The 22,757-nt window shown below is 41.5% G+C and overlaps 1 protein-coding gene across 2 annotated transcripts in view; it reads left to right on the plus strand.

The window, feature by feature from the left end:
- The first annotated feature begins 303 nt into the window (after window positions 1-303).
- Window positions 304-22,757, plus strand: part of GPR39 (G protein-coupled receptor 39) — a 66,292-nt gene continuing 43,838 nt past the window's right edge. Inside the window, exons 1-2 of one of the 2 annotated variants that reach the window (XM_042827298.1) lie at window positions 304-458; window positions 664-1,540. In XM_042827298.1, coding sequence (XP_042683232.1) covers window positions 673-1,540 — 868 coding nt within the window. In that variant the 5' untranslated portion in view covers window positions 304-458; window positions 664-672. The other variant, XM_042827299.1, reaches the window with a different exon arrangement.

Below are 22,757 nucleotides of genomic sequence, written 5' to 3' on the forward strand. Positions count from 1 at the left end.
GTGTCACTGCACAGAGAAGTAAAGTCTGGAGCCCAGTTAATGTTAAACTTATGAGCAGATATTTTCCCCTCAGTGCTTGTTCACGCACTCAGCCTCACCCCACCAATCTAACAGGTTTAGGAGAAGCACCTTTTTTTGTCCCTGAGAAGGAATTCTTATTACAGGAAGTGATTTCAGACTTGGGCTTTTTTTTTTCTTTTTTCTATTTCCTTCCCCTAACTCGCCTTTGCTACCAGTACTGGGAGCAGGCAAGATTTAAGTTAATGGTTAACAGGGCCACACAGAAACTCTGACTTCCTCCTACTGAGGTCAGGACAGAAAACTGCCTCTGCTCGCAGAGGAAGAGACGAGAGCTGAGCAGTTCACATCACAGAGGGACTGGGGAGCAGTAGCTTCACACAATAGAGAAAAGAGGAGGAAAATCCGAAAAGAGCAAGAACTGTTTGCTGTAAAGATTGGTAAGAAACAAGATACTTTCTTTCTCACTTAGATTACTGACTCAACAGTTGTTGCTAACAAAACCCATAGGTGTGGCTAGTTGAGACGATTTCATCGTACCTGACTGTTTGGACTTGTATTTGTGTAGGGAGCAAGGTGAGAAAAGATTGATTTGCGGTGGTATCAAACATCAGAGTGGCTTTTCCTCCCTTTTCCTCCTCCTAGAGGTTGCTGATGGCTGAACAGACACCCTCTTCAGACTGTTCTCATCTCATTGACCACAGCCACATCCCTGAGTTTGAGGTATCTCCTTGGATCAAGATCACTTTGGCCTTGCTCGACATCTGCATCTTTATAGCAGGCATCCTGGGCAACAGCATCACCATCAAGGCTACCAGGATCCTGCAGAAGAAAGGCTACCTGCAGAAGGAGGTCACGGACCACATGGTGAGCCTAGCCTGCTCTGACCTCTTGGTCATCCTGCTGGGCATGCCCATGGAGTTCTTCAGTGCCATTTGGAAGCCCTTTGCCACCCCAAATGGCAATGTGGCATGCAAGCTCTACTATTTCCTCTTTGAAGCCTGCAGTTATGCAACTGTACTGCATGTGGGCACCCTCAGTTTTGAGAGGTATGTGGCTATCTGCCACCCTTTCAAGTTCAAGGCAGTCTCTGGGCCCCGTAAAGTGAAGATCCTCATCGCTTTTGTCTGGGGGACATCTGTCATCGTGGCTCTGCCCCTCCTCTTTGCCATGGGCACAGAGTATCCACTGGAAATCATTGAGGACTATCAAGGTGCGACTGCCTGTGCCAAGTCAGCTGCCAGACACCGCAATCCTGAACTAAAGAAAAACATGACAATCTGTACCAGCCTCTCCTCCAAGTGGGCCATATTCCAGGCCAGTATCTTCAGTGCCTTTGTAGTGTACATCATAGTGCTGGGCTCAGTTGCCTTCATGTGCCGCAGCATGATGAAAACCCTGATGATCTACAAGAAAGGAACTGTGGCAGTGAAGGGTGAGCCTGGACAACAGGAGCAGTACCTAAGGAAAAGCGAGAGCTCAGAGGGCAAGAACTCCAGGAGACAGATCATTTTATTCCTGGGTAAGAGACTCCTCACCCCTGCCCTCTTTCCAAAGAAGGGAAGGAAACCCAGGAGATTCTATCTTAGAAAGTTTTTCTGCATGAGGGATCTATGGCTCGAGGGGAAAGGAATACTATTGTTTACAGTGATATGTTTTAAGAAACCTGATTTCCCTATGTGTTTTTGACTGTGTTGCTAGAAGAACTGGGAGAGAACATGGAAAGAAAAATCCATTTACTGTCTAATAGGTATGTTGTCTGATAATAATGTATGCCTGTGTGATGCAGAAGCGGTAACAGGGTATTGATGCTTGACCTGTGGGGTAGCAGTAGGCACAGTTGCCAGGATATAAAGCAGCTCTATTTGCATGTCCTCCCATTAAATTACAAATACGTGCATATTTAGTAAGACTCTTGATAAGAAGGAGGACTGCTGTGCAAGATCTAGATTTTGTCCCACACTGAAGGCAATTACTTACTAACTCAGGGTGCTCTCAGGAGGGCACTTACTTAGCTGGGGCTCTTGTGGCTGTGTCGCATTTGAACATTAAGAAGGCTGGGCTGGAGAGCTGATTTGGTCTTGCAAATAGCTATTGCCCTCTTTGAGGTTTTTTTTATTCCATGGTTTTATTTGAAGATCTGTAGCCTTGGAATTATTTGATTCTGATCTCTTTTGCTGCATTTGTCAGACAAAAACTAATCAAGCTGTCATTTCACCAACTTGGAATCTTTCCGGGCTGTGATCCATGCATTCTCCATGTTGATGCTCTTAGAGGCACGCTTAATCATGCCTTGGCTGAATTACGGGTAGTTCTTGTTTTGTTGAGTTGCTCAACAAGATACTGGCTATAATAAATGAGCCATCTTGTGTGCAAACGCACAGACCCAGAATTTCTACACTGCTTTTTGGTGCTCTGCTTAATGTTGAGGGGGGGGGGTTAAAACTCGTGGGTCTGTCCTCTTCTAGAGCTTTGTGTAGATTAGCTTTTTTGTTAGTGTTTTGTTTTTTGATAGGGCTGGTAACTTGAGGTTGTGGGGAAAGGATGGAGCTGTGCTGGCGCTGAGTGTGATGAGGGCTTCATATAAGAGATCACGGAATGGCTTGGGTTGGAAATGATCTTAAAGATCTCCTACTTCCTTCCCCCCTGTCCTGGGTTGACAGGGATGCCACCCACTAGATCCAACCTGACCTTGAACACCGGCAGGGATGGGACATCCATAATTTCTTCGGGCAGCCTGTTTCAGAGTCTCATTTCACTCTGAGTAAAAAAAAATCCTCCTAATATCTAATTATATCTCCCCTCTATAAGTTTGAAGCCATTCCCCTTTGTCTTCTCACTGTCTGCCTGGGAGATGTGACACTTAAGGCTGCACAGAGCTCTTCCTCATGCCTAGGGTTCACTTAGAGAAGCAGTCATCTTGTGCCAGGTGTCTGTGAGCTGTGGACAAGAGACCCCATGTCACGATGATTGAAAGGACTCTTGATGTCATTACTCCCCTGGAAGTACTGACTGCTGGGGTAGCAGCTTAAAGCTGCAGCTAAATACAGTATGCTACACAGATGAAAAAGAGATAAGGCTTTGCTCTTTAAGTTAAGTGCTACTGTGGGATCCTTAAATGTCTGTGGATCTGCCTGCTCTTGTAAATTACCATCCACAGCTACATAAAAGTCTAAGATCCCAACTCTGTTGAAGTTCTGGCCAGGTTGAGAGGTGAAGTTACTGAGGCTTTTCTTCCTCTCCTTGGCTGTTGTTCTTGCTTGGTGACAGTCCAGTGTGGAATGGAGCAGATCCATCGCTGCTTGCAGAACTTAAGAAGCTAAATGAAAGCAACCAGCTTGTCCTCTGTCTCAAGGGAATTCGACACCAATATCTGATGCTTTCTCAGCTTTTTGGAACAAGTAGATACTTCTGTGAATTCCCCAAAACTATTTCAGGCATCTTTCAAATGGCTCTTAATATGAGTCTTGCTAATTAACTTCTGTTGGGAAATAAATTAATAAACTGAAGAGAAAGAAACTCTAGCCTGTATCCCTGAGAACAATGCAAAGCAATTTAATTTGGAGATCTCATAAGAGTGATGCTTTAGGGCAGTTTTAACCCAGAATAAATGAACATATAAATTGTTTACAAATTGCTGAATTTAAATATAGTGATTTAGAAGTCCTCTTTGTTTTTCATTTAACAGATGGGTCAAATTAAAACAAATATTTGCTCATTTACAACATATTTCACTTTTAATGTGAAATGTGAATGACAGCATATAGCAAGATGTCTTTGAACATTTAACAACAATAAAAACAGTTTAGCATTTTCTAGTTGTTAAAAGTGGTGAGTTCAACAAAACAGAGATTAAACTCATAAATCTCCTTACGATGAGAAAAAGCCAAGTAGAAAGAGACACGAGATGGAACTGGTGCTTTTTTATTGTCATGTTATTGTTTGGTACATTAGAAAATTCATGAAAATGAATTGGAAATGTTGAAAGTGAAAGACTGCTTGCCCTGGGTAATACTGAGGCTTGCAGGACCAGCTGCAGATGGGCTGACACAGCTGTGGTGAATGAGGGTGACAAGGGGCCAAGCAAGGGGAGCAACAAGGTGATGGGCAGGCTGTGCTCACCTGGGGAAGGGCTTGTGAAGGTCAAGTCCTTGGGCTTAAAGCCTGAAGAGGCTGGTTGAGGATTTGAAGTGTTTTTTAGCTATGCTCATGGTAGAGAGGAGGCATTGGTTCAAGAACTTTACACCCATTGCTGTAGAGGAAGTACTTCCAGAGGCAGTTCAGCTCAAATTTTGGTAGATTCCCTCCACTGGAGGAATACAAAATTGTGCCACTGTTTTGGAGAAGATCACTTTTGCTTTTATAAAATAGGCTGTGCAGTGCTATTGTTTCCAGCTTCTTTCTCACTACTGCTGTTGGCAGTAATATATTGTAAATACAATAGCACGTGCAAGTCTCTACATAATATTCCTGCTCCTGAATTTATGCATTGCATGCTTTTGGCTATACCAGGGCACACTTCCTGTAGTCTATGTCTCTGATTTTTTTTACTCATGAGGTGCCAGAACCCCTCTGCCTGCAGTGGGTCAGCCCATCCCTGTGAATGGAGCAATTCTGACTGGGCACTGGGCGAGTTAAGGCAGCCTGTAAAAGACAGAGCCAGCTACTGCAATAATTAGCAGTGTTGGTTCTTAGCTGAAACAGTACAAGTTAAAACTCTCGAAGAGTCCCTATCAGGTGGCTGCTTGCTGGGAAGGGGGTTGGGGTGGGACAGGACAAGCCTCTGTACTCCCCCCTCCACCCTCCAAAATCCCCCAGCGGGCTTTGCTTTGGCACCAGCTACTGTGTGCCAACACTGCCTGCTGGCACTGGTGTCACCTAATTCCTTCCTAACCTGTTCACTACTACAAAGCCTTCATACAACAGCAGCTTGTCATCAGACTAGATCTGACTGACCTGGACTCGTACTCTGTGAAAAAGCAAGTTTCGACTGTCTCAAATGAAAAATTTATTGCTTCTGAAGCTTCTGTGGTATCTCTCTTAGCAGCTTTAGTTTTTGCTTCTGCTGAAGGCCTAAGGTATATTGTATGAGGCAGCTTCAGGCCTACCACAGTAAATAAACTGAAATAGAAAAGTCCTTCAGTGTTGCTATAGCCACTGCTTTTCTTTGTGTATGCATCCAGTTTGCCTTCTGGAACAGTGCTCTTCTCTGCTAGCACAGCAGAGGGGTCCTGCTACGTGTGCTGCTAGGTGCTGTGGGTACTTTGCCACTTGCCAGCCAGCAGCTGTACAGCTGAGCAGTGCTTTTCTGTCTCCTGGCCATTCAGAGAGACAGCTGTCCATCTTGAGCTTCTTTCAGGAGAGAAAAGTACCAAAGAAATCCAACTGCTCTGAAATGGTTGCCGTAGATGCAGTCAGCAGGAGCTCAGCTGGAGCTACTTAACTGGAGACCACAGCTGAACCTGCCCATAAGCTAAAACTAGATGAAACTCGGAGTCAAAAACTGAGAAGATCTCTTAGAACATAAACTGGAGCACAATTTGCCCCTATATTCTAGTTCTCGGCAGATTAATGTTTTGCTCAGAAAAAAAGGTATTGTGTATAGAAATAGCCTTTCTGAAGATGACTATGGAAATTTATTTCACAAGGCACTTGGCAATTGGATTTTCAGGAGGACAAATTACTTCAAATACTCTGCAAAAAATACATGGTTGCCACAGTATAACTTGACAATGGTGGGACTTCTGGTACAGGAAAATTAGACGCTTCTTCATAGGCTGGAAATTGTCTGCTTTTTTGTTTGTTTGTTTTTTCTTTTTTTTTTTTTTTTTTTTTTTCATTACTGAGAAAGGTAAAACTTGGGGATAGAATAAAATAGAAAGAATAACGTAATTGATTAGATTCCAGAACAACACAGCTCCAGCTCGTGTTCTTTAAGCTCAGCTTCATTGACTCCTCTCAGTTCATTTCTTTAGTCATTCCACTCAGCTGCCTTTCTTCAGAGGCTTTGTTGGAGTGGTGCCTGAAGATAAATACATTGTAGGCTGTATATGATTTTCATCTTTGTGCTTTATGTGGTGTCTTCATCCATATACTCCCCTGAGCAGGGTTTCAAAATACATAAAACAAGCAGGAGTCTGTGCGCTCTAAAATGGAGCAGGCAACATGAGGCACTAGGACCAAAGGACTGGGGTCTGGCCATTCAGCTGAATGAGACACCCACCCTCTTTTGCAAGCAAGATTTTTGCTTTAAGCATTGCTTTCCAGGAAGAAGATCGAAGCAAGGGATTTTCTTAGTGGTGTTCAGGAACATTTGCTTTCCTTTTCTGCAAAGGTATTAACCTGATGTCAACAGCAAAACTAATGGATGCTAACGCATACTGGTAACATAAAACCAAGGCTCAGCAGTTCAACAGGTGGCAATGGAAAGGCTGCATTGAGGGATAACAGCTTCTTGGGCCAATTCGGTACAACCTACTCTGACAATCTGTGAGATTTAAAGAAAATTACAACAAAACACAAACAGCCACAGGAAAATACACTCAAGGAAAATCTCCAGTCAAGATAGTTGGATATTTTCAATTTTCCCACACTAATTTAAAAATGAACACAAGCAGAAACCAGCTTAACTTTCCTCCCTGTTGTAGAGAAAGCAATTTATGTACTGCTGCTTTTGACTGGACTCATGTACCAGAAGACTGTGCTTTTGATTTAAATAGACAGTCTTCTCCTCTTACACTGAGGGATGGTAAAATGCAACAGAAAGAAAAGGAATATAAGAATGGGGACTAATTGAGGCTAAAACCCCCAGGGTATCTAAGACTTTTTGTAGTTTTAATGGAAAAATCAATATGCGATTACAGTTTGCTTCAGAGTACTTAAAAATTACTTCAAAGTGAAGTCTGCAGCTTTAAACACAACCTAACCTGAAAACACTGTACTCAGAGAATCAAGTTCATCACTAGTGTAATCCTCATGATTCTCCATATGTGATATCCTCTCAGTCTCTGTGGGCATGCAACTGCTGTCTTTGCTTCTGCGAATGAGAAACCTGTGAGGACAATGCAAGCTTTAGTGGCACTTAGTGAAAAACTACAGCCATACTTCTGTCTTTCAGCTGATGCCTGCAAGGTAACAGGTATTCCACCTGGTCTGACAATGAGCTGTAGATGTTGGAGCCCTGCTACAGCCCAGCTCATCCCGTGGCATGCACAGCATGAGCATCTTTATGCTCTGCCATCTGTGTTGTCCAGGGGCTAAGTGAATAGCTGAGTTTTCTTAAGTACTTCTGTGCTGCACTTGCCTTTGCCCAAAGTCTTTAAAGGTATTAACCTCATTAAAGACAGCTACTTGGCCCTAAACTTATTATTTTCTCTCATTATCTCTCTTCTGTCTCCTTCATGAACTGTAGATAATACATTCGTATATCTTCTCCTCATACTTTGGTTGAGGAGTCTCCTGGCACACCCTGCTATGCACAGGAGAAGTGGACTGGGGGGGGGGAGGATTTCCGCATTTGGGGAGCTGAGTTCTAATCGTCTTATCTTCTGAAAAATCCACTCCAGGTCACAGCAATGCCTCTCTAGGATGTTTGCTCACAAGCAGAGACATTGGGAACTGCCTTGTTCTCCAAAGAATGAGTAAAAAACCAGGAAGTTTTGTTTCTGCCAAAGTGGAGGAGTACCGATGTTGCTCCAGATATGAAATGGTAGATTGTCCTTAGCTAAAAATCAGCACCCTGCATTGGGAAACCACATCCTACTGATTTTTGTGTACTGCCTTATTCTTTGGTCAATTCTCTTCACCATTAATTTTCCACTTTCTGTCTTGATGTCTCTTCTGAGCCAGACACCGACTCAAGTACAAATTGCTCTTACAACTTCCCGGTTTAGTAAACAGGACTCATTTGTGGCAAGTTCACAGATGATTTATTGAAGTCTTCACCTGTGAAAATTAAATGCATTATCTATTCCTCTATTGTTTCATATTCCAATTATATCAAATTTCACTAAACAAAATCTTATTTTCCTAGCTGATGTTAAGACCGTTATCTTTAAACAATGATTGCCAGCCTCTGCATTTTAATGGAAGAGACCTTTAATATCTGAGTACTTATTAGTAATATGAAGCTTTCGATTTTATCCTCAATAACTTCTTGATTTCCTAGAGGCAAAATTTGTGCTAGAAGCTGAGATGAACTGCCAACCAACAGGTTAAAGATTATTCTTGTCTCTTTTGCTGTTACATGTGAGTTGCTAAGCATGTAATTTAATGGATAGGTAGCAGATTTTTAAATAATAATAATAATAGTAAAAAACCACATGCACAAAAACCATTAAGAAGGAATTTCCAGAAAAATAAACAGTTAAGACTTCCGCTGATGGTTGGCGTGACATGTAGCATCTTCTTAGCCTTTCCTCAGGGCATTGTAAGCATGTTTGTACTGCTGGGTGTCAGCCTTACACTTAAGTGAGGAAGCTGTTAGCCTCTGATCCCTGTTGCGGATGCATGAGTAATATGAAGGTCAAACCATTATGGATTAAATGAGTTTGCTGAGATCCTCTTAATCATATAGATACTAACTTGTAGTGAAAAGGTGAAACTGAAGAACAGCTCTAGTATTGTTATGAACTAATTTTCCCTTACTTCTCCTTAAGTTGTTTCCAAGCAGTTTGTTACATTTAATTATCTTAGAAGTACTCACCCTGTTTATTTCTGTGATTTTTTTTTTTTAAAGAAGATATTTAAGTTGAAATTATAGCTTATGGGGTTAGAGTTGAGTGTCTCTCTGAAATCAGCTGTATGCTTAAGGAAACTTACAGACCAAGACAGTTCTGTTGGCATGCAGAAAATACTTGACTTGACCATCTGCAGACAGGTGCGCATACATGATTATTACCTGGAAACTCAACTATACTCATGTAAAGAACCCCAGGCACAGAGGTGTAGTAGAGAAGACAGTATTGCTTACCTATCTGTACTAGTCCTCGCTCAGCATAAATGACTTTCTGTTCTTGTGTTTTATTTTTCATTGCTAGCTGGGTGCTGCTAAGGATGATTTTGATTTGGAGGAACATCTTGGAACTGTCCCAGTTGTTCCTTCCTAGAAAAATCTGTGGACTTCATAGCTTTTCCATGAAGTGTAATATTTGAGTTGTGGAAACAAGAAAGCAGGCTCCAAAGGGGATGAAATATAACCTTAAAGGATAGCGCTGTCAAGATAAGGATACAGTCTCTACTTCAGAAAGTCCTCATGTTGCTAAGTGCCAGAAACTTGATGTGAAGAGCACAGGAAAATCCCTCTATGATTGCTCCTTCTCCCACAGTCATCTATGCGGAATTATCACAAAGAGAAGAGCGCTAGGTTTATCCCACTACACCTGCTCTGAATATTGCTGTATATGTCAAAACAGGCATATAGTCAATGAACATAAAGATGTTGCAATTACAAAATAAACAAGAGAGTTTGGCAAAGCAGATTGTAATAACAAAAAGAGAATAGATAGAAAGCTTACCCACATCCTGGGCTCACTACAAAACTCTGGAGGAGGGATCTCTAGAAGAGATCCTTCCCTAGTGGCAGTCAGCTCTTAAATAGGTCTAGGAGGGGTACAGCCAGGCTCCACACCTTCCGGCAGCACGGGTGAATTGCCTTCAGCTGTGCTCCCAGGGCTGACACGTGGCTCACCTCAGGTGGTCAATCAGAGGTTCAGGCCATGATTCAGCAGTTCCCATACAACAGGCTAGTAATTGGGATTTGCCTTCAGATAGACAGGAACATGCATTTTGTAAGACGGTGGAACAAAAAGATGTCAATTAAAATGCTCTCCCTGACAGGTCATTTTTCCTACACCACCTACCCCAGTCATAAACTTTAAAAAAAATTTTTACATTCCTGGGTGTATTTTTTTTTTAATCTAGGAGGAGACACAGGATGTGTTGCTTTTGACAGCCTTCTGTATTTGCTGAATCTTTTCTTCCCATGCCTCACATTCTGTCTTTGCAGTAAAGAAAATTGTTGGGTTCCCTGATTTTGAAAAGAAAACTGAACTTAAATTTATCCCTTAAAGGCATTAAGAATGAAGATGTTCAAGAATGGAATCTCAAGGGAATGCTTGAGGTTAGCTAGAGAATAAAAGCTCTTGGAGCTTCTGTGCCTGGTGCAACAATCAGGATTTAAACCTTCATGATAACAAAAGCTTGTGTTCCCTTAGCAGTAATATATGGGGAGACCCAAACAGTCTTTGCTGTATGTACAGCTTTACCATGTCATGTTTTTAGCCAGCAGATAAGAACAATTGTTGTATGGTGAAGGACAAAGGCAAAAGAAAATGTGCTGTTCAAATGGAATTGTTTGCTTTTGCCCTTCAGATAGTGAAATATTGCTAAAAGCCTTTTGACATTCTGTCACAAGCTTATTCAGCAAATCATAAAGATCTGTTGAACGGAACACAGGTCTACCATGACTGGATTGGGTTGTTTCAGAGATGTTCAAAAGATGATATTTCAGTAATCTTTTTGTCTTGAAAGTCTAAATACCTAAATTCTAGTGGTAGCAATGATGGCATCAACTCCTAAATTTGTAAAAGCATTCTTGGTATTTGCAGATATACACATATCCTTGGAAACCCAATTGTTGATTTTAGGGCAGTAACTTTGCTACTAAAGCATAAAGGCTTAAAGTATATCCTTTTTTAAACTTGAACTTTTGAAAGAATGTGATACATAACAACCACATTTATTTAATGGATGAGGGTTACTAGGCTGATTGGAGAACAGGGGAACAAACCTTTAATGAAAACTAAAATGAGGTTACCTTGTTTGCTGTAGCGAAACTATGAATATGTCTGGCTTTGAGTCATATGTAAGCACACTGGGGCAGTGAGTACCGAGAAAGAGGAAAATCTGGTTTGTACTCTGACTTGAAAATCTTGCAGAACTGATCCAGTAACAGCCGTATGTGGAGTGACTGGGTGCAATCAATCCAATCTCATTGTAGGATGAATTAAGCTTAAAGCCTTGCTGTGCATCTTTAGAAGTAGCCCAGAGCTCCCCAACCTATTAAAGTTAGACCTTATGTCAATGAGTTTGCAGTTGCTGTTTTTTCAGTTGTGTAACCTGGGACCTTCCCTCCAACATACATGAATCTTCCCCTTCAGCTTAGAAACTAGTTGAAAGTCTTAGCACCCCTGATTTACTTCGAATATATAGAGCTTTAAATCTATGCTGAGTATGGATTTGCTAATTTGTTCTATAAAAAGAGTAACCAGCAATAGAACAGCTTTTTCTTTTAGCTAAAAGAGATGTTTTTCTCAAATAGCTATCTGTTCATCTGGTGAGTACAAGGGACTGTCACCCTTCAGTCAGAGTGATTTCTGAGCAAAGCCAGGTTAGTCCTCATCTCTGTGTCCCTCTGGAGATATTTGACTATGTATTTCATTTCTGTTCCTTGTGTCCTGTACGTGGAGGCAGCCATGGGAGGTGGTTGTTAGAAGTTGGTATCTAGAGACAGGAACTTTCCACTGTTGTGATTCCCTTTGCTTTTCCAATTCCTTGCTCATAGGCATGTCTGCTGAATTCTAAGAAACCTTCTGATAGCAACTTGAAATTTAGATGTCCCTTTTCTATTTGTCTTCTGGTCCAAGCCAACATTTAAATGAATTCTTTTCTATTACAAAGAGCTTATTGACAATTTAGGAAATGTTGTACTGCAGTACAAATGCTCTGATATTACAGAATATTACCATGTTCTCTGCATCAATATAAATGATGGCGTTGGCACAAGAACTAATAGGTCTGTAGGGGCCGTGAATGAGTACAGACAGAAATGAGAAAATTTCCAATCATGAGAAGGGCACGTTCAGGGACAACCTTGCAAGTGCAGGTATGGACCAAACTAATTTGGTTTCTGAGGTAGAGAGCATGATGGTTTCTGCAGGTCTGTGATTGTGATGGGCATGCCAGGAGTGGAGGGATGTCCCTGATCCTGAAGCCCCAGCCTCACTGGGTGGAAAGGAGGAGGTTCTATTTATCACTTTTTGCTGTGTATCTCTTTTAGGAGGGTGCTGGACTTGCAAAGACGGTCCAGCAAGCTTACCCGAGGAGAACATTTGTCTTGGCAAATACCTGCTGGTAAAAGAGGACTTTCAGAAATCTTGTCTGGGACCACAGAACTTGCTGCACATGTGGCTTCCTGTCTGTAAATGAAGGATTGATTTCCGGCATTTTAGAATCTCTGAGTTAAAGGCAAGCTATCACCTGTGTTGATCTTCCCCTTGTTGCCACAGGCTCACTATGCCAGTCTGCCTTGATACTCTTTTCCACAGTAGACACGGCCATTAGTCGCTGCGTGTCTGATGACTAGCATTCAGAAACTTGCCTCTGAGTGCCTTTCTGCAAGAGAGAATTGCTTTAACCTTATCAAATGGAAGTGCAATTTAAAATGACTTAATGTTTATTTACTGACAGGCAAGAATGTCCTCTAAATTGACTGTCAAGGCATGAACACAGTGCGGTACGACCAAATCATAACCTCTTGTTGGCTTTCAATCACTGTTAAGCTAGGGGAGTGGGGATATTATTTTGTCCTCACTGGATGTATGGATAGCAGTATCATTTTGAATTTTTATACAATGAAGTTATATTTGATATTTGCATAATTCAAATAGATGAAATCCTCAAACAGGCACAGAAGACTTGATTTCATTAACTTGGGATGCAGCCATTCCCATCTCTCATGCAAATGGCAAATACCTTTCTTGTAAGTATACTTTAAAGATTCATTTCTTTCTCTAATCAAGTGGTGAAGTTCTGCCCATGGGAACCAGGTTTGATTTATTTTCCCTTCAGACTGAATAGCATGGACCTTATTTGGGTTAACTTCTGCCATGAAATGTCAGGCTAACCCTTCTGCGTGCCAAGAATCAGCCAAATGAGTTCCTGTTCTACGACACACTCAAAATGTACATGGTGCAGTTGTCCTGCAAATGTAGCTGTCAGCTCTGCTAAGCTCAAAGAAGCTCTGCCTATTGTCAGCAAGGATCTATTTTTACTGAAAGCCTGACCCTGAAAGCTGCTTTTAAAATTTCTCCTGGGCCTCGAATGCCGTAATTGATTACATTTATTTTGGTTTTAGCCCTTAACAATCAAGGTGAGAAATTGCTCCCAAATCAGTTAAGATGTTAGGAGGAAAGCAGCTTCTCTGTGACACGTGGACAGAGTCAAGGAGCCACAACAGGCTCTTGCAAGTTCCACAGAGCATTTACGATTCCTACCTCAGACATTAGCTGCCTTTCTTGAACAAATTTAAGAGCTCAGCACTTTGGTTCCTTGATCAGCCTGACTTGGCTGTTTTGTTTCGTTAAACTCTGCACTGCCCCTTAAAGCCTCCGAGTTCCTGTGCTGCTGGGCACACAGGGGCTCATAGGCAGGGATATATCTGCTGATAGGCAGAAGCAGTAGATCAGGAGGTGCCCTGTTTCTGGGGCTTTGTGTGACACCAAAAAGTTGGGCTTTCTGACAGTAGGGAATGTTGAAATGTTCTACATTTGTACAGAAATTCATTTGCAAAGGCCCTTGATAACATGTCTTTGTCTTTGTCTTCCCCTTACCTTCCAGTATTGGATCCATCCAGTTTCAGGCCACTTCCTCACGCTTGGGAGGGACAACACACCAGAGAACTATTGATTGGCAGCATGTTACATTTTGGAAGCCCAACATAATAGAGCCTTAAACAATGTTTTAGTCTTAGGTCTTGTCTTTGTGTATCTTGAACTTTAAAAGCTTTTTTTTTTTTTTTTTTTTTTTTTTGGTATCAAAAACCTTGTTGACAAGTCCCTGGACTCTGATTTTCAAGTCATTCCAGGTCAGGAATAATCACCACTTTACATCACTGCTTTCAAGTCTTTTATCCTTTGAAGCAATGTGGAGAAGGTCAGCATTCCCAAGGTTCAAATCTTCTTTATTTAATATTCCTATTATTTTAATATATCAATAGTTCAGATAATTTTTGCTCAATACATTTTTGAGGAAAAATTTTGAAGACATGAAAAAATGTCTAAAGTGAAACATCAGGCTTTTGATCCAAGGATTGATGTTCTGTAGGTGAAATAAAAAAAAATAAAATCTCATGATAACCCTTTTACATTTCTAAAATAGAAAACCTGCATAGTTAATGAATATAAATGAATGTACATTCACTTCCTTTTTTTTTTGAGGTTACTAAACCTGATTAACATTAGGTACCACAATTTATTTAAAGCAGTTGAGTAATTATTCTGCTTCCTACCCCACAAACACACAACTTATTTATTACTGAGGTTTTTTTTATTAAGTGTATCCTTGAAATCACATTGGGGTTATATATTTGTCATCATCACTGTTTTAAAATAAGTATTTTACAATAAGTAATTTTGGTATAGAAGCAAAGAAGAAAAATTGGGCAGTGCATTGAAATTCAATGAACTGTGATGAATTGTCTTGAAGGAAAGGACCTGAAATGCTCAGGAATGAAATAATGTATTGACAAGTTGGGGTTACACAAGTAGAATTCAATATTCAGCATAATTAAATTAGATATTGATAGCTTTAGCAAAGCAAAATAGTTCTTCATATGAGATCCATAACAGGTGAATCTGCTGTCTTTTATCCTTATGCTATGTGGATCAAGAGTTATTTTCTAGCAGATCACCATAAAGTCATTTCTATGTGTCAGCCCTTCTTTTTATGTTTGCCCAATGACAGTTCATTCTTTGCTTGCTGCCCAAAGCTGCCATAGGCTCTCTGGTGTTGCTAGCTGTGCCAGGCAGGGTAGGTTACTCTGTTTCGATCTGTCTTTGCTAGAACTGCATCTTCCCTTCTCTCCATCCATATCCATCCATCCATCCATCCATCCATCCTTGTCACTGAGAAAGGGAAGAAGGGAGCAGATGCCACATGGGTTGGAGGTGGCCAATAGCTGTACAGTTGTGGAGGCTTTGTTCCTTTGTGCAGGCTTGTTCCTTGTTGCTCCTCCTGTTAACTTGTGTAAGTTGGCATTGAGCAAAAAATCCCTTTAACCTGGTTAAAATTTGCTCTAGTTCCCCGTGCTCGGTAATCATCTGTAAGGACACATACATCTATGCAAGGAGGAAAAGAAATACTATGATTCTTAAACACAGTATTATTTTAAATATAATAATAGCACTTTGTATTAACTACCACTTTGCTATGAAAACTTGGAGGTTGTCTTAATTCCAGCTGGGATGGGATTGTTTTCTTCAGAGTGTCTGGTATGATGCTGTGTTTTTGGTCCTAGGAGAATAACAGTGTTGATAACATGCTGATGTTTACTTTTGCTGCTGAGCAGAGTTGTACAGGGCCAAGGCCATTCTCACAAAGAACCCAGGGAGCTGGGAGGGAACAGAATTAGGATAGCTGACTAAATGGCCAAAGGAATGTTCTACACCATATGACATAATGTGGAAGGAATTTTGAAGGGGGTGGGAGTTCATCTCTCTGCTGCTGCTCGGGGAGCTAGCTGCACGTTGGTCATGGGGTGATGAGCAGTTCCTTGTGCATCACTTGTTATACACAGTCACGTGTGTATATATACATATAGTCATGACTGTTTTCTTTTTATCTCTTAGGAAGAAGTTTTATCTCAACCCATGAGTTGTACTGTTTTTTATTCCTGATTCTCTCTCCTATCCCACTGGGAAGGGGGGGGAGTGAGTGAACGACTGTGTGGTGCTTTGCCAGGTTAACCACAGGAGAAGTTAAGAAGACTAAATCGTAGGCACTCCTAGCCAAAATAAGCTGTCAGTGTGAGCACTGTGAGAGCTGAGAATTTTGGTGTTAGGTCTGCATCCCACAGGAGCACATGCATAGCTCTCAGTAATATGTGCAAGTTCTGTGTATGTGCCCATAGAGGGACATGCACCACGTGAAAACAAGCTGGGGAAAAATAAAAAAGAATCTATAGTGGAAATTTCCCCACCAAAGCACTTGAGCCTCGTCTAAGAAGTATTATGGAACAGAAAGAAATTCTGCAGCTCATGAACTTCATCGCAAAGTTGAATTTCATCCTCATTCCAGTTGTAAAAAGGCAATTTAAAATAAATCTGACACGTCCTGCAGATGTGCAGTCAACTAATGAATAAAATGTAATTCTGAAACTAACCTATTCGTAGCTATAAAAAGATTTAAAAAAAAAAAAAAACAAACCAACAACCCCAAATCAACTGGATGCTGCTTACTTGTAATCACCAACTTCTAAGAAATTAATGGTATTGAGTAGCTATCCTGACCTAGAGGCAGTACTGATTGCACACATACAGGCACTTAAGTTACATAGTTTGATTTCTCTCTTACGTGACAGCATTTTGGAGCCCAATCTGATACCAGGGGCCTGTTGTGCTGTGCAGTGTGCAGGCAAGAAGAAAGCAAGCATCTGCATCTGTGAAAAACTATGCAGTCTGTATAGTTAAACCAAAAAGAATGGTGAAATGAATACTCTGCACGTACAGTTGAACTTCTCTAGCTTTTAACAATGCAGTTATTGTATATTTAGTGCATGTCTTAAATAGGTTGAAACTAGAAGATGAACGTTTAGTTACTGAAGAAAATTGGCCCAGTAACTTCTGAGAAGTCCAGACAACCATGCATCAACTGCATAGTATGTTCAGTTTCTGGTTTGTTTTTTCTGAAGGTGCATATGCAAGAAACTGCTTTAAAAGCAAATCTTTTTTTTTGGAGAGTTTGCTGTTATCAAGAGCCCCAGTGTGTTGCGTTTTTCAAGGTACTCATCATGAGCAAGCATGATGAAAATGCACTACAGTCAGCTGTCCTAGGGAGAAGGATTTGAGCAGCAGGAAACGCCTTGTAGACCTTAATGGCCAGGTGATGCTGCTGCGTGAAGATGAGGTGGTTTATTGCATCAGCAAGAAGCTGCTCAGAGGAAAAGTAACTTCTGTGGCCTTGCAGATTAGGCTAGACGTTAGCTTTCTGTCTCTGAAACAAATGCCTGAATTTGCAGTGAGGCTCTGAGGTGCAGCTTGTTTCTATTTCTCTTATGGTAGTGTTTGCAAACCTCATCTCTCCGTGATCTGCATTTGAACCCTCTTGGTTTCTGTCTCTTAGATAAGGGGTTTCTCTGCTTTCAACACTTAATCTCCGTCTCCTTTGAGCATGGGGATACAGGGAGGTTTTTTTCCTTTGAGTCTGTGCAGTAGTCCAACTTGTCTGGTTTTTCACTGATGGACAGCTGTATTTCCAATTGGACTGATCCCAGCTCTCTGGGGCGAATCTCTTTGGACTGAATCTTGGAGTAACAAAGGGAGAAGCTTGCAGGCTTGTTTGTTTATAGTTCTGTGCATTCAGGAGCACTGGTACATTAAGGGTCTGTGCTTTATGCATTTAGGGTGGCAGACCTCCCATAATGTGTAGGATGTGGGCTTAGATTTCTAATAAACATAGTTTCATGTACAAAAGAATTATATGGAGTGTAGAAAAATCAAAAGCAGTGAAACTGTAGAGTTTAATTCAGGTGCTTATCACTCCACAGGAACAGCCATGTGTGTGATTGATTGGGTGTCACTGTAAGGCTGGCTGGGCAGCCAAAGATTTTAGACATTTCAGAGGAGCAGCGTCTGATGGTAATAGTGCAGGCTTTCTGAGTCCTTCTTACCAACATGTGAAGAAATGAAGCTGAAGCTTCTCCTTTTTTTCCTCTTCTCTCCACCAGCATGCCTGCTGTATGTCAGTCAGCAATGAACAAATACAGAGGCTCTCTAAGAGGGATAAATGCGCTCTGTTTACTTCTGGCACTCAGTTTGAGACCTCATGTGAGCAGTTAACCAGTTTTTGCAGACTGGTCATCTTTTTGCCCTACTTGCAATCTCTTTCTCCTCAGCTGGCTCAACAGCTGCCTGTGAAGAAATTGCGTTGAAGATAGAAGTCTCTCTTCTGCCTTTAATTTGGTAGTTTGTATGTAGAAAATATGATTATATAGGCTACGATTTGACAGAGGGTATTTTCCCCTTGAATGCCCCTAAGACCAGAAGTGATTGTCGAGTGACTACTGCTTTATGCTTGGAAGACAACTTCCTCTTTGTAGCTTATAAAATCCCATAAGCCAGTAATGTCTCACGTTCATAAAATCTATAGCTCCCTCCTGCATCCTAGCCATAATAGGTTTTTTATGGCTCTTGTGGACTTCCTCAAGCAGACAGGACAGTCACCCTAAAACAAGCACCGAATCTACATAGTCTGATTGAGAAGGAGCTCATGTCATCTGCTCTCCTGTTTTGGAACCTAGCCTAGCAAGGCTTTTTAATTCTCTACTTACAGAGGGAGGTGGCAGCTTCGTAAAGCCACATTACTTGCTAACTGTTACAGATGAAGATAATCTGAAACACAGGAACTATTAATAACAGAAAGTACTGGGCAGAGGAAGATTTTCTATATGTGAAATTGCTCATCCGCAGCATACTAAGGGTTTTATTCCTTTCATAAGTCAGGATCCTGACTTCACCCAAAAGCTTTTATGGCTGTAAGTTTTTATCCTACCGTCCAGCTGCCTGCTTCTTTCTTTTGCAGAACCACTTAGGGCTTTTCGTTTTAAGACACCATTTCTTTGCCTCAAGACCCAATACTTTGCTTATAGCCTGGCCAAGGTTATTTATTATTTAACCTGCTTGCAATTAGGGTGCTCAGAATGAAACTACTTTTACCCCGCCAGAGTTTCAGAGCAGAGAGCAATTTTCTCAGTGCTCAGTTAGAGCAATCTTTCTCCCTTATTCTCTCTACTCTTTCCCCCAAATCGAAAGTAAATAGGTTTTAATTTCATCCCTCCAGCCCCTGCCTTAAGTCGTTCCGGCTCAATGACACCGTTACTGTGATTTTATTTAAGGAGTTTTGTTATTTACTCCTTTTGAAATAAGCATGCTTACTAGCAGTAACTTTGCTAAATTTGTAAACCTTGCAGTCAGGGACTGTGCCTTCAGGTCCTCTGTGTTTTTGCTGTAAAAAAATTGGACAAGAACTTCCAGTGGTGTAGGTGGTAGATGAAGAATCTGTTTTACCTCCTTTCCAGTATCTTTTTCTTTTCTTTTGAAAAGCAGCAGAAATTATTTCAATGACACGCAAAGATTTGTGTTGCAGAATAGCTGGAAAAGGGTTTCCCTCCGTTTGTATTCATGACAGCTTCTACATATCCAACTATCAAAACCTATTATGAAGAGTTGTATTGTGGTGTAGATAGATTTTTATGCTTGTCATAACACATATCTACAGGTAAATTTGTCAGCGCTGCATCCACTGTCATATTGCTGTATTTCTTGCAGAAAGTATTCTCAGTGATAGCTCTACCCCGTTGAATATCTTTTCTGTGTAGGTCTGAGTTAATTAGGTTGCTTGGTTTTAGAGGGAGATGTTAAATTATCAGAGTTTTTTTTTTTTCCCTGGTTTGGAACAAGTTTTAAAAAACAACATTTAAACCAAAGGTAGTTTACTGAGTTACTTTCTACATTGTGTTTTTAATAGCATATGCATGATTCAGTAAGCTTCTTTCCATGGCTTCCAGTGCTAGGCTTTTTCTTCTCCCCTTGAGATTTTTTTCCACCTTTTTTATTCTTTTTTCCTCATTCGGCTGGAGGTGTTCAGACCAAAATTTGTTGTGAACTTGTTTTTTTCTTATTAAAAGATAAAAGCTGTTGGTCTCCTTAGCTTGACACCTAGGAATATGAAGCTCCTGATATATCAAGATGATAAACCCAAAAGGCATCGCCTTGGTGATTTGGATCTGCAAAATCAACAGCTGAAATGTCACCTGTTCCTCCCACCCTATCTGTAGTCACAGGAGAAGAAGAACTGAGGGCACAGCCCGGGTGGGGGCTCTCCAGCCTATATGACCTGCATAGTGACACTCCCATTTCCCACTTGTATTAATGTGCATGGTGACACTTGCCACTTCCAGCTTGTCTCTCACACACAGTGACACTCCCCAGTTCCTGCTAATGCACAATAATGTTGCTTCTCACATTTGCAAGCCCGGAGGTGTCAGCTGGTATTGACAATTATTGTTATCTTCAAGCTATGACTAATACCCTTTGGAAACATAAAAAATGACATCAGCCATGGACTGAAAGACAAACTAGGTGCTAATAGGAAGAAGACATTTGAGCTGAAAGACGTCCTTGGAGGAAAAGTCAGGAGGGTGAAGGAAGTTCAGGACTGTCTCTGCATCACAGTGGCTGGGAGCCCCCCGCTGTGCTTTGGTGTGGGGGTGAGGAAAAGGACAGCTGCTGCTCCCTTCCCACTGAGCATTCCTGGAGCCAGGAGCTGAATGGTGTGACTTCTTGGACAGTGCTTTGCAAGGCCTGGTTCTCTGATCCATGCAGATTTGTCTGCTTGAAAGCCAAGTTTATGTATGGGCACTGCACACTGCGCACACAGTGCTTCACAAGCAGCCGTGAAGTTCCTACCCAGAATGCTTGCACAGTGCTGAGTTGGATATGCCTGCTGCTCGTGAGATTTCAGTGGGATCTCTGCATCTGTTTCTTGGTTCATTTATCCCTAAACACTCCATGCCTTTGCAGGCTCTTCATTTGAATCTGGTTTGGGTTTTGAGCCTATGTAAAACTGTACAAACTAGATGATTTCTGACACACAACACATGCTTTCCCTGCTGGGAGTCTTGCACTCTGTGAAACAGATATATGTCTCGTCTCTCTTCAGATTGCCCTGCAGGTTGTACTAATAGTCCATATTCCCTGTCGTTCAGACCTAAATAGGGTATGTACCGCAGCAGTAGCATTCAAGCTTTTAAAGGAGAATAATGATGAACCCAAATTAGGACTGTGTCTGTGAAAGAGACAAAATAAAAACACAAACTAGTTTAATTACTCCCCATTCAGATGTAATTCAGTTGTGTTACACTAAGAAAAATAAATGCTTTTGGGATGTTATGAGGCAATTAGTAAGATAATGGAAAATAGTTAATGCCCCTCATGTCTGTGGGAAAAAAAAAAGCTCTCCCCACTGCTTCAAAGTAGTCTGGAAAGAGTTTTCTGTATTGTATCACCAAACAAGAATATCTTTTCCCTTTAGAAATATAACAAAATCCCGTCACAGTCCAAAATAGTGATTTGAAGTTTGGGAATCATTCAGTTCAAAGGAATTGCCTTGGCCCTGGGCCAGCCCCAGGGTGTGAATCCAGGCAACGTGAGTGTGCTCCTGCTCAGGGAATGAGTGGGGAAATCTAAATGCATCGGCGTGCCTTGCCTGGTAGCCACTTGAAACACTTGACAGATGTCTTGGGAACTCAAATAACATCACAAGTATCTCCCTTTGTTATATTCCAGGTGGAGGATGGTTCCTTGTCCACTGTGACAGCAAAGTTAAAACAGTTCATCTTCCCAGTCCTGCCAACCCTAAATGCCCTTGTCCCTTGGCTGTAAGGTCTTGAGACCCAGCCCCCATTTCCAGCTCCCCTCTGGTTCTGCTGTGTGACCTTCTTCAAGCCATATGGTCTCCCTGTGCCTCAGACACTTCTGTGCCATAGGGAAAATGATTTTTGACCTCTTTATACTAGCAAATAAAATACAATATAGAGTCCAATTGTCCTGGCTTCTGCCTTTGCCTGAATTACCCGTTTCCAGCAGCCATGGACACAGTAGGGCGAGCACGTCCATAGGCATTAAGACAAGTTTCCTCACTTGTTTTGAAGTTGTTCTCTTGAGGTTCAGAATTGGGAATTTTCTCTGTGTCAGTCCCTCAGCTGCACAACTTCCAGTAAGAGTCAACCTCTCTGTGCAACTTGATTGAAAAAAAAAAATCCTGTTTAATATGAGATTAGTTTAGGCTTTTGTACTTGGTTTCTTTGGGGCTCTAATGGCAGTCTGAAAAAGAGAATCACCCCTGAGAACATCTAGCACTCTGGGTTTCACATAAACGTAATCCAATTACCCCAATCTAGGCCATGCAGAACTATTTGGTCTGAGGTATGCATCAGTCCAGGAGTACAATAAACTGAAAAGAAGGCAGATTGGCACATTTCTTAATAGCATAACACAATGCAATTGCCAAAGGAAAGACATATGCTTCTGTCCTGCATTCGTCAGTGTCTGAACTGAGTCATTTGGAGGGGAGAGGGAATGAAGTCCTTGCAGGCAGGGATTTTAGAGGTATCTTCCCCGGAGGCCAGTTTTGTAAAGGCGTACCATCTGGTGCATTCAAAATGCAAAAAGATTTCTTCTTCAGAAGTCTGAGCCAGGGATAAAAGTCCATCCCTGCCAGGGATGGCTTAGCAGTATCCAGAGAGAGGGATGAGTTTTATCACAAACAGCGAAACTCTCCTTTTCCTCCGCCCTTAACCTCTAATTCAAACATCAAATAGACTGATCTTACTGTAGCTGCTGCTTTCTGTAATGAAAGTTTCTCATGTCCTTGCTTACTGGGAACTGAGCGACAGACTGTTTCATTACTGTTTCTGCTTTGCTTCCAAGCACCTTCATATTTACAGAGGTCGGAAGGAGGTTAAACGCAGATGCAAACTTTATCCCCATGCAAAGCTTTTGCTGGGATTCCAGCTCTCTGCACAGTGCTGTGTGCAGTCAGGGGCTGCCATGGTGCTCATGGCTGCTCTCAGCACCAGCCTGAAGATTGCATCTCTCAGGCCTGAGCTGTAGCGATTCTCTTTGCAGAATAAAGCATTTTTTACCCCGTACCTTGAAGGGTAGATTTCAAATTGCATTTTTAGA

Source organism: Centrocercus urophasianus, unplaced genomic scaffold (genome assembly GCF_019232065.1).
Source record: "Centrocercus urophasianus isolate 14NV4802_14NV808 unplaced genomic scaffold, USGS_Curo_1.0 seq_28, whole genome shotgun sequence".
Taxonomy (NCBI): Eukaryota; Metazoa; Chordata; class Aves; order Galliformes; family Phasianidae; genus Centrocercus; species Centrocercus urophasianus.